At 33.9% G+C, this 12,403-nt stretch overlaps 1 protein-coding gene across 7 annotated transcripts in view; it reads left to right on the top strand.

The window, feature by feature from the left end:
- The window catches only part of OXR1 (oxidation resistance 1), a 431,839-nt gene that overhangs the window by 417,466 nt on the left and 1,970 nt on the right, over positions 1–12,403 (top strand). For 4 of the 7 annotated variants that reach the window (XM_055129068.1, XM_055129069.1, XM_055129070.1 and 1 more), the window contains 5 exons: positions 4,562–4,642; positions 6,400–6,525; positions 7,250–7,402; positions 9,167–9,262; positions 10,773–10,846. In XM_055129068.1, the coding sequence (XP_054985043.1) occupies positions 4,562–4,642; positions 6,400–6,525; positions 7,250–7,402; positions 9,167–9,262; positions 10,773–10,846 (530 nt within the window). The remainder of the gene's footprint in view (positions 1–4,561; positions 4,643–6,399; positions 6,526–7,249; positions 7,403–9,166; positions 9,263–10,772; positions 10,847–12,403) is intronic. The other 3 variants (XM_055129071.1, XM_055129072.1, XM_004607679.2) reach the window with 1 other exon arrangement.

Genomic DNA, 12,403 nt, shown 5'->3' with positions numbered 1-12,403 from the left:
TTTAAAGGAAGTACAAAGTTCCCAGAAACCTTGTTCCCCTCCCCAAACACAGTACCTTTATTCCTCAGGTCTTTTAATAGTGTGTTATATTTATTATAATTTGTGGATATTGATCATTTTTACCCCAAATCTGTTAATTCACTAATTTTTTTTGTGTTGTGCATTCTCTAGAATGATTATTTCCTATCATAGAATTATAGTACTTTAACTACCCTAAAAATTCCTTTCATCTCTATTCATTTCTGAAACATCCATTAACCACTGAACTTCTTACTCTTTCTGTAGTGTTGCCTGTTGTGGAGTATTATAACATTGGGATCATAGGTATAGCTGTTTCACGTGGGCTTCTTTCACTTCATAATGTGCACTTAAGGTTCCTCTTTGTCTTTGGAGCTTAATTACTCATTTATTTTTACTGCTGAATTTTAATGTTGCATTGTCTGGATTTTCCACAGTTTGTAATTCATTCAGCTATTGAAGGATGGTATCATGGTTACTTCCGGTTTCTGTACCTTTTCTTGTTTGTTCAAGTGGTCATGAAGGTGCCTCATTAACTCAGTAGAGAGCACTGCTATCTTGTAAAGCTGTCATAAACATTGACGTGCAGAGTCTGCACATGAATTTTTAACTTAACATGGCTAAATAACATGGAATGAGATTGTTGGATCCTACTTAAGAATTTTATATTTTATATGTTTTATATTTTATATTTTATGTGTTTAATTTTATATGACATTGCTAAAAGATTTTTCCAAGTACCTATACCATTTTGTATTGTACCTGTAGTGAAGGAGGTTCTCATTGTTTCACATACCTCGCCTGCATTTGGTCTTGTCAGTTCTTTGACATTAGACACTCAATATTCTCAAGTTGTAATATGCTTCTCTCATGACATTGAGCTGTTTATCTGGTGGGATTCCTGTATGTCTGTTAAATCTTAATCTCTTTCCAAGCCCATCCCTCCACCAGTACAATGTTGGATGTTGAATAGAGGGAGTGGTGACAAGGAATGTCTTTTTCTATCTTAGTGGAAAAGTATTTCATTTGTCATTGTTCTTTATCACATTAAGTGTAGGAATGGGTAACCGGGTAGCCGTTCTTAATCAAGCTAGCCTTCACATTCCCCAGTTAGCTCAGTGTTTTTTAGTTATGAACTAGCATTGCAAAAATAGTGCTTTATGTATCTGTTGATACATGATGTTTTACATCTATAAGTTAACACCTTATCCCACTGGTCATTGTGTAGATTTCTTATTATACGTAGCAGGATTTAATATGCTTATATTTTGTTGTCCTTTGCATGTATATTGATGAGGAATTCATTTCTTGTCTAAGTTTGGGTGGCTTTAAAGTAGTCATCTGTTTTTTTCTAGGCTCTCAAATTTATAGATCTGGAGATCTTTATAACATTATTTATTGTGTTTCTAATTTCTGTGGGATCAGTAGTGGAGCCTCGTTTTCATTTCTGATATAATTTATTTGTGTTTGTATTTTAGTCTAAGTGTACAGCAATTTATAAATTTTGCTTATTAGTTAATTTATTTTCCTTTCCCAGTTTTTTAGCTTTCTCTTAAGGATGCTATGAATTTCTTTTATTCCTGCTTTTACAGAACTCCACAATTTTTATTAGTTGTACTTCTCTTTCTATTACTTAAGGTTTGTCTTTTTTTTAGTTTCCTATGACATTTTTGATTTAGTGTTATTTTGAAATGTATTATTTGAAGAGCATTTGGGTATTTCCCTACTATTTTTATTTCTTATTTTTATTTTTATTTCACTATTAGCACATACTCTGTTTTTCTTGTAGGTGCACATTATGACTCAGAATGTGGGCTATCTTAGTAAATAATGTGATTTTTAAGAAGGATGTGTACTCTCCTGTTGTCGGATGAAGAGTTCTATACATGTTAATCACATCCAATTAGTTGAAGATACTGTTCATTCAGCTGTGTCCCTACCAATTTTCCGCCTCCTGTAATTGTGAATTACTGGTACTTTTGAAGTATCCAACTATAATAGTGGATTTATATGTTTCAAAAATTAAGTAATGAGTATTTTCCCCTGATATTCTGTGAAACAAGCCTCCATATTCCCTTTTTTATGAGATTCACTTCTTGTTGTTTCAGAGAGTTAATGTAGTACACACGTCATAATTGAACAGTTTTGAGTATTTTAAAGGTCTCTTTTTGACTAATTATGACTTTCTACATCAACTACCTCATGAGATTTTATGAGTCATTTGCAGATACATTTAATGGGAAGTTATTTAAAACAAAGGATTTGTTCAAACTTATCAACCCCTGATACATTGCTTTGAATTCATTCCACTTTTCTTTTAGTTAATTTATGATTCCTTATTACTCCCTTATCTACCATTAATAGTTTCATAAAATACTACTTTTAAAATAATTATTTTAATTTATTCATTTTTTGCGAGAAGGAAGTGTTCATTTAAATTTAAATTCTTTTTATTCATTCAGATTCTCTCTTTCAAATGTGAATGAAGAAAGGTTGGCTTTCGGTATTGAAAATACTCTAGTATTTCCAGATATAAGCTTATATTTTTGATGACAGTATGTGGTTCTCTTTCCAAAATTCCTACCTTGAGTGATGATGATAAAATTAGATTATGACAGAGTCCATTTGCACACATAATTTAATTCCACTTCTGTCTAGGAGGTGCGTGTAATATGATGAAGAGTATTTAAGAAGTCAGTGTTTGTTGGGGCTGGAGCAAGTACAGTGGCTTGCCTTGCATGTGGCTGACCCCATTGTTATGTCCCTAGCAGTCAGGAGTGATCCCTGAACACAAACAGGTGTGGCGCAAAAAAAACAAAAGAAAAAGAAAATGTTAACTAAAGAACTAGAAAGAATGAAGGAGTATATAAGTTACATAATTTGATAATTCAAAATTGTCTTGTAGTAGTTTATTTTGCTGGTCATTAAAAAAAAAGATGTCATTTTTTGGTATGTATGGTTTTTTTTCATATTGATTGAAAATGATGTTCCTTACTGAAAGCCCTGTATTATTTTTTCATAATTAAAAATAGTCAAGGTAAGCAAACCACTTGAGCCTCAAAACCGGAATATTTGAATATAAGATAACAGACTCTTTGGATATGTTCATTTATTCTTTAGAGTGTTGAAAACTGATCAAGTGAGAGCAGTGTTAGTAAGCATAGTTTACTACGCACTGGGCACTACACGTAGTCCTTTGTATGTGTTTAATTTTATCATTGATTTTTACTAAAACTTTATTTGGTATGTTTATTCTTATTATTTTTGATTATGAAAAATAAGATTAAAATGTGGTCAAGTCCAGATCCATAGTAACCTCAGATATGTAGCTCATAACTCCTTCTGATTTTTTTTTTGAGTAAGTACTTTGTAAAAGTATAACAATGTGTAACCAGGATGGTCTTAATTAAATTCTCACATCTTTCATAACTCTCAGCAGGTTTATGGAGCTTCTTACCTAGTTATCGTGACATTAACTGCTGACTAATTCATTTCAGTTAGCTAGGAAAGGAGCCTTTAAAAACCTAGAAGCTTGAACTTTATGTGGCCAGTTGCTTAAACTGAATTTTGTGACCAGACCCTCTTGATCAATCACAAGAATTTATCACAGCTCAAGAAAATTAACACATATTTCTGGCACCATCAGAGCTCACGAAAGCTTTAGCTGTCTTCTCAACTCAATACTTGTCTGTTTCTGTGCTTTTGTTGTTGTTGTTTTATAATAATGTTATTTGTCATATCTGGCTTTCAAATGTAGCACTATTCAACAGTCTGGCTCTGGCAATTGCAGAAAATACAAAATATTTCTTCGAAGTAAAAAAAAAGTAGGCAACTTGTTATATTTTAGTGGCTAATAGCTAGAAGAATGCCAGCCATTAAGAAGTAATATAAAACAGAGGCAACCACTGAAAAATGTTTGTTAGGAAGCCTAGACTTGCTTGCGAAGGTACTATTGATTAGATATGTCTTTGAAAACAAAAAAGTTCCTTCTTTCTGGAGCTTATTTGTCTAATTGCCTTAGGTTTTAAATTTAAGTACCTTATGCTTTTTTCTTACCCCCTCCTCCTCTAAGTCTGATACAGATTATATAGAGCGGGTATGTTTATCACCTTTCTTTGCCTTAAAGGAGTTCATCCAGCATTGCCACTAGAATATCATGTCTGAGCTAAACCAGAGGAGAGACGAAGCTACTGTTTTCTTTGTTATCTGCAGGACGTGTAGATTTTAAATGTTGTTTTTGTTAGCACAGCATGTTGATATAGCATTCCTTTAATGGACAACTGTCATTCTGTTTAAATTCTATCTCTATAAAAAACAGAGATCTTATATCATCATTTGAGTCGGATATAGTTATTAAACTCTTCCCCGTGTATTTCACTCCAGTTTAATCAATGAGTTTCTTGGACTTCCATCACGAGTGGGGAAGGAAACCCTGATTACAGTTCTCTCTCCCCATTTAAATTTCTCCTGTTTTGTTCTGTTTTACTTGAGCGATTTTTCTCAACTGTCAGTGGAATTATTGTCTTCCTGTCTCCATATTCAGGTAGTATCAGTGGCTGAGTATCACCGCAGGATCGATGCTCTAAATACTGAAGAACTGCGCACACTCTGCAGACGCCTCCAGGTGCCCCCTTCAGTAGTTTTGAGTCCTTCTGGAGATTGAACACTCCCTGGTTTTAGTGTCTGTTGTCAGGGCAAATCTCCTTGTGAAGGATTTGTTTTGACTTTAGCACTAAAATAACCCATCAGAAAATTCCTTTTTTTTTTTTTTTCCTTAAAAGACCATGATATTGCCTTGAAGAATTGCAGGATTATCTTTTTCCATCATCTTTTCATTTAAAAAAATATTCAGAGGAATTTTCTGTCACTTTGAAACTTTTCTCAGTACCTGTGTGTTTCTTTGCGTGTACATGAGGTTTCATTTACCTTTAACCTTGGAAGAATGTCTTGGGCTATGAGATTACTAAGTGGAGTTTGAAAAATGTGGTGTTATAGGATAGTTTAAAAATTTTAGTGGATGGCAAAGCTAAACTTGTATCAACCCGGTATTAATTATCTTATTAAGATAATTTATTTTTGAGATGTTTCTTTTTGGCATATTTTGGAATAATACAGATTAGTTACCAGAACTGGATAAGTATTTTAATATTCTGTGAAGTAATATTTGTGGGGTTTTTTGGGTTTTTTTTTAGAAACAAGAAAGTGAGACAGTTAACTCATTTTTTAGTTTTGTGTATTTATGTTTTCTTTTTATTAATAAGCTATGCTTCATGGCTTTGCTAGAGCTACTGGATTCTTTTCATGCTTCTCATGCTGTGTTGGATTTTTTTTTTAACTTTCACATCATCAAAATAAGGGTAAATACGATGATGTGAAAGAATTAAGACTTTAGTTCCTCACCCAAAATCCATGCAACTATAGAACATGTATTAATTAAAAAATATATGCTGCTTTGTTTTGGTAAGAAATCTGTTAAAGCGACAAAATAATTTAGCAAGATTTCATTCCTGTCGAGTCACAGCCGCCGAGCTCTACTGCATTTTAGTTATCTGCTCCACTAGAATTCTGTTCTATTCTATTAACCATTTAAAGGGTTTCTGAGTCAAAGTTATAATTCATCTTTTATTTTTTAATGTCATTGTGTTATATATTAAAAACAATATGAAATAGAGCCAACATAATAGATTGCATAGGAGTTTTTAATTAATTGACATTTTTACCTTGGAAAGAGTATTAACAGGATTAATTCCATCAAGCAAGAATGTATCCTTTTTAATGTTCAAAATGATCCAATTGAAGAATATAGATATATGAAAAAATGAACTTTTTAATGTCTTATTCCAAATATTTTAATTGTAGTAATAATAATGAGGACATTTAAAATAATGGTGACTTTTTCAGTGGATACACATTTATACACACACACAGATACCAATGAAAAGTTACACTTGTTATGCATTTCTTAAAAAATTATGGTACCCAGGAACCATGCTTCCATAATCTACTTTATGTTTGCCATGAGAAAAACAGTTTGACACCTTTAAAATAGAGCAAATTTTGAAACTAGCAGACTCATTTTTTTCTCTTTGAACAGCAAAATTTGTTTGGCTTCATCTCTTTTTCACACCAAGATAATAGGTATTTATCATTCATTTCAGCCCTTCCTCATATGGTGAATGGGAAAAATAAAAGTTTGTTTAGGATTAAAAATGTATTTTCCACATTGTATTTTTAATAAATGAAGCATCTTTTCGCTTCTAAAATTCTAAATTAAAGCTTTAGCCACCTTCCCTAAGGTATAAATTTTGAGTTCTTTCAAAAGGCTGAAATTGTTTGACGTACATTGCAGGTTTTTGTTAGTGTTTTTCTGCTCTTCTTTAGATTACTACAAGGGAAGACATCAATTCCAAGCAGGCTGCTCCAGTGAAGGCAGAACTGGAGCCTGAATCTTTCCGACCCAACCTGAGTGATCCCAGCGAGCTTTTACTGCCAGAACAAATTGAAAAGGTCTGGTATACCCACCCATGTGTGTCCACTTGTGGGTGTGTGCCCGTTAGTGTAGAACAGACTCTTCTGAGATGTCGTGAGAATTGAAGAAGCAAGGTTACAGCTACTACTTCCTCTTCCGTGAAGAAAAAAAAATGTGCCAAGTGTAACTAGTATAACAGGATGAATTTGTGAATCTCATAACAAGATTCGCATACATAAGCATGAAAATAAAAATAACAATTTAGGAGATAATAACCAGTATTTCATTTCTTGCAGTACACTTGTTGGTTGCTTTATATGTGATTATATCATAGTTAGAACAGTTGTTGGAGATTTATACTGCTGTGCATATTTTGTAAGTGAAAAAAGTCACACAGTTACAAAGTTTTGAAGCTTGGTTACCATTTGTCTGGCTCTAGAGCTAGTTATTTGAGAGGTACTGATTATATTATGAATGGCATGCAGGGACAGATAATATTTTGGTTAGTTTAGTACATTTAATGCAAACAATATTACCCTTGTCTTATCTCTGGTCTCTATTTTGTTCAGCATGATTTTTTTTTCCTAATGGACAATACTTTATGCTAAAAACTTTATAATTACTCTTTAGCCTCATTATCTCTAAGAATAACAATTTCTCCTCTTATTTGTGTTACCTACCTCTTATACCATTAAATTACTGGCATTAATATCCTACAAATTGCCAGATTTACAAATCAATGTTAACATTTTATTTGTCAAGCTCACCAAGCATCTTCCACCAAGAACAATCGGCTATCCATGGACTCTGGTTTATGGTACTGGGAAGCACGGCACAAGCTTGAAGACCCTTTATCGAACAATGACAGGGCTAGATACTCCAGTGCTGATGGTGATCAAGGACAGTGATGGGCAGGTATGAGAACTCACTGCGTAGACACTTCTCATCAGACATTACAGTATTAAGTTTAGCTGCTCAGTTACTTAATACACAGTAATGTTAAATGTTCCAGGTAATGCTGAGTGCTGTAGAAAATAGATAATCAAGTGTTGCTGCCTTCTAAGGTGGAAGGAATCACTATACCAGTGCCTCTAATTCTGAGCAAAATATGCTACTTTATAAAATATAGGGGGGGAAAGCAAGAAGGAGTTTTTCAGACAAAGAAATTATTTGGGAGAGAATAAGAGTGAGGTTTATGGAAAGACAGGAAATTGACAGTCATAAAGGATAGAAGTGAGTTTAAAAGTCATAAAATATAACTGTAAGGATAGTATCACATCCAGAATTATAGAAAAGCAAATAGAAACATTGCTTTATTCCTGAAACAGTAAAAGTCACATCAGCTAACAACATTGGAGAGTAATACGAGGGTGAACTATCAATATTAAGTAAGAAAACTAAACAGGACACTACTACTAGTAAGCATGTTCATTGTATTCTAGACATTCAGCCAATTATGCATATTATCTTAATTATCAAAGCTCAATGAGTGATGATTTTATTTTTAAAATTAAGACTTGAATTGATTTGCCCAATGTTATCCACCCTCCAAAAAAGATATTTGTAACAATGAATATGAACGAGTTAACTGCTACATATGATAATGTAGTTATCACAAACTTAATACTGAGCTAAAAAGTCAAACTCACTCGGGGGCAAGAGAAACAGTAAGTACACTGGTAGGGCAATTGCCTTCCGTGTGCTGACTCCTTTGATCCCTGGAAGCACATATGATTCCCTGAGTGCAGAGCCAGGAGTAAGCCCTGGGCACTACCAGGTATGACCCAAAACCAAAACAAATTTAAAAAATCACACTAAAGATGAACTTCCTGATGACCCATTTATAGACAGTTCTTAAGTAGATAGAACAGAGCTGTGATAACAGGTAGAGGCTCTTCCTTTGGCAGCGCGGGTGGTGCGTTGAGAAGAGAGACACTGGGAGTATTATGGCAGTTTGTGATAATTCCAAGTTGAGTGAATATATTTTTAATTTATGTGTTTTACATGTAGAGAGGGCACTGGCTTTATATACTTTTATAGGACATGTATGTGACCTCTGTAAGAAAGCATTATTTAAAAATTTCCCACTACGGAAATAGAATGTCCGAAGAACAGTGACTTAGGCATCATGTATCAAATGTCTACATTCCTGTTTTATGACATGAGGACAGACCCACAGCACTGGAACGGTTTGTCCAGTCTCATTCGTTCTTTCATCAAGACCTCTGCTTACCTATTTATACTGTGCAAAGCCATGAAATCACGGCCAAATCATTCAAATCCCAATCCTTTCCTCATGGAATTTGCTATTTGGTGAGGGAAGAAGTACCTTTGTAGGTTTGCTTCCTTAGCGCTGCAACCCTACAACATGTTATCCTTATTTTATATACATGGCACATACTTGTATTGTCCTGAAATGTGGGGCTAATGGTTATAGTTTACAGTGGGAAAGAGGAAAATAAGTATTCTTTTATATTTCAAAACTAAGAAAATGTCTTTTTTCCGCATCAAAGGAGTTGAAGGAATTTTTGTACTTGAAAATAAAGTGAATTCTACAGCAATCAATTATTTCACTTTTTAACTATACTTAGCTAAAACGGTATCAGTTTTCTCTCTGTGTTTGCATTTTTAAACAGATATGGGATAATGCTTATTGAACATACCCTTTTGAATTTTTAGGTTTTTGGTGCATTAGCATCTGAGCCCTTCAAAGTCAGTGATGGCTTTTATGGTACCGGAGAGACCTTTGTCTTTACTTTCTGTCCAGAGTTTGAGGTAAGAACAGTTTTTTCAGTATTCATTTTATAAAGAGATTACGTAAAGAAAATGTACACTTGGAATTACACACACTTTTACTTGACTCTCTTCTCTGCCTTTTACTGTTAGCTTAGTTCTTTGATCATTTTGAGCTTCAGATTTCCAGTAGATAGAATGGGAATCATAAAATGGAACAGGGTGTTTCCAGATTGTGAAATGATGGCATATCTATAACGCTTGGCAAGGGACATGTCCTCATCATGGACCCAGTGAGTTCATTTCATTATTACTTTTCTCTTTGACTTACTACTGTGAGGTTCTTAAAAACAAATTTGGGTAATGCCAGATATTAAATCCAGAGCTACATACAAGCAAGCAAATAATAAATGCACTATCAGTATCGTGGGCACATAAAGTTTTAGCTTATCAGATTATCCCTAATAAAATGATAATAATGTTACAATGTAATTTTAAGAGATTTCCAAATAATAATCAACAAAGTTGGTTTTCAAAATTGTCTTTAGTAAACAAAATGGGAAGGATTTGATAAAAATAGTCGAAGCTTTCTCAGCTGTGCTTAACTGCCTCACTGCAGTCATCAGTTCTTTAAGTTTCAGGTATTCTTTCTTACTTTCAAAATTTTATTCTGCTGCTGCATGTTACCTCTGAAAACATAAATTAAATATATAATTACAAAGTAATATGTGAAAAGCTCATTGAATAATTTGGGAAAACGATGAAAGTAGCTGCTTTATTAGGTTTGCATTTAAAAAAACTCAGGTTAAGAAAAACTGATTGTAAATATTGATTTCTAAAAGTTTTTACTTGGATTTCTCAAGTGATTTTAAAGAAATTAAAAATAGAAATCATAAATGTTTTATAGAATCGTGTAAGAATAGTGATACCTTAATAGAAGACCTTGGCCCTATACAGCCTATGCTCTTTTTAAAAAATCTTAAAGCTTAATGATAGTATATTCAGGGTTTTTTTTCCAGCCTTCTTTTATAAACTTTTTTGTTAGCCATCAACTGCAATACCCTACACAGCCAGAATAAAGGGATATGTGAGTAGTTCACAAGATTGAAGGCACTGGAATAGAAGATTGTGTTGTAGCGCTTTCAAATTTGACTATAAACACGCCACTCGCACACGCACACACATACACACACCCCAAAGGGAAAACAAGAGACCTTTTTTCCCTCCCCCAACTTTTGCTCACTAAGAAAAGGTGTTTTTTGGGGTTTTTTTTGGAGGGGGGAGTGGGATTGGGGTCATACTGCCTATGCTCAGGTGTTACTCCTAGCTCTGCATTTAGGAATCACTCTTGGTGGTTCTCTGGGGACCTATATGGGATGCCAGGGATCAAACTCGAGTTGGCTGTGTGCAAGGCAAGTGTCCTATCAGTTGTACTGTCTCTCTAGTCCTGGTGTTAGTCTTAAGACCATCAATTTAGGCTTTGATATTTTAGTATTAGGTTTTTGTTTTAGGTTTTATCTATACCTTAAAATTTCATTTTTCTTGTATTTAGGTCTTTAAGTGGACAGGAGATAATATGTTTTTTATCAAAGGAGACATGGATTCGCTAGCCTTCGGTGGTGGAGGGTAAGTCTCCAACATTCTTCCAGGACGTTTTAGAAAGAAAATATGTATTTTAATTTTACTGTTGATAAAATAATTTATTGTTGGAAGGTTTTCACATTGGAATCCTAAGGTGTGGTATATTATGACTAAGAAAGTATAATTTGTTGAAAGTTAATATTGTAGTATTTGAACCTATGTAGAATTTTTTTTCAAATTAAAACACTATTTGATTCTCTTCAGACTAATATTTTGTGGTTTGGGATTTGGGGAGCATACCCTGCATACCCTGCATTTTGGGGGTCCTACTCGTGCCATAATGCCTACAAGTTGCTCCCGATGATGTTCTGGGTTGAACCTGGGCACCCACATCTGAAACTGTCTCGGCACTTTTTTTTTTTTAAGAGTACAGTTACTTTTTGATATTGGAAAGTTTTTGGCGTTTGAAAATGCTAGAACTGTTCAGAATTTTAAAAAATATGATGGTTTATTATTTCTCCCAAGTGTATAAAAAACTTTATTCATTTTAATTTTATTCTGACCTGGATATTATTTGGATCAATACATTAGACGGTATAACTTGGTGAAAAAAACATTTAGTAACACTCTCCCCTCCGAGTGGTTAATGTTTTCATTATTAGAATCCACAAGTAATGTTTTTATATTTCATTGAAAACAAATTAAAACTTTTTTGTGTCATGGGACCATTCATTAAGCCCTACCCCAAACAGTAGTGTAAGAGTGATTGATTTATTTAAACTCCTAGGAAAGTCTCATAAATCTCTTTGAGTTTTTAAAAATAATGTAAGCAACATCATCATGTGTCTGATGGAGCTAAGTTAATACAGTGAGTCCAGCAAGTCAAAGTAACAGTTGGATTATTTGATAATAAATTTAAACAGTTATTCAGTCTTCAGAAAAGGGTATGGGCTGGAGCAGGAGAGATGGTACCATGGGCAGGCTGCATGCCTTGCACACACCAACCTGGGTTCCATCCCCCGCTTCCCAGATAGTCCACTGAGCTCTGCCAAGAGTGATATATGAGCATGAAAATGGGACCAGGTCTGGTCAAAAAACAGAATATAGTATGGGCTCATAAACTGAAATGTGCAGGGACTTGATCCAGACTCCCAAATAGATACCCCAAGAAATCAAAAACATAATGTGATAGACTGAATGAATATGTACTTTGGAATCTAATCTGATAATTCTAACTCAGGTTCTCACTTGGACATATATTTCAGACCTTGAGCAAACTTCCTAATGAGTCTCAATTTCCTGTTATAAATTGGAGATTGAATCATTAGCTTGATCTCCCTTTTTTTTAATTTTAGGTGGCAAGAAATGTTTCTGCTTATGAAACTCATGTTAAATGTGTTAGAACCATAACTGCTAAAAGAAACCCATAATAGGCAGAGACTATCTGAGTAACCATCTCAAAAATTGGTGCTGGAGGAAGTTCATTTTGGAGGATTCATTTCATCCCTTGTATTTTACAAATGATTTTGTAATAGGTGGGATATAAGCAAATTTATCTTGACTGAATGTCAAAAGGAACCGTAAAGTGTTGGAAAAAATGAT

Source organism: Sorex araneus, chromosome 2, assembly GCF_027595985.1.
Source record: "Sorex araneus isolate mSorAra2 chromosome 2, mSorAra2.pri, whole genome shotgun sequence".
Taxonomy (NCBI): Eukaryota; Metazoa; Chordata; class Mammalia; order Eulipotyphla; family Soricidae; genus Sorex; species Sorex araneus.
Note: the sequence above shows the minus strand (reverse complement) of the source record. Positions and strands in the feature narration are given on the sequence as shown.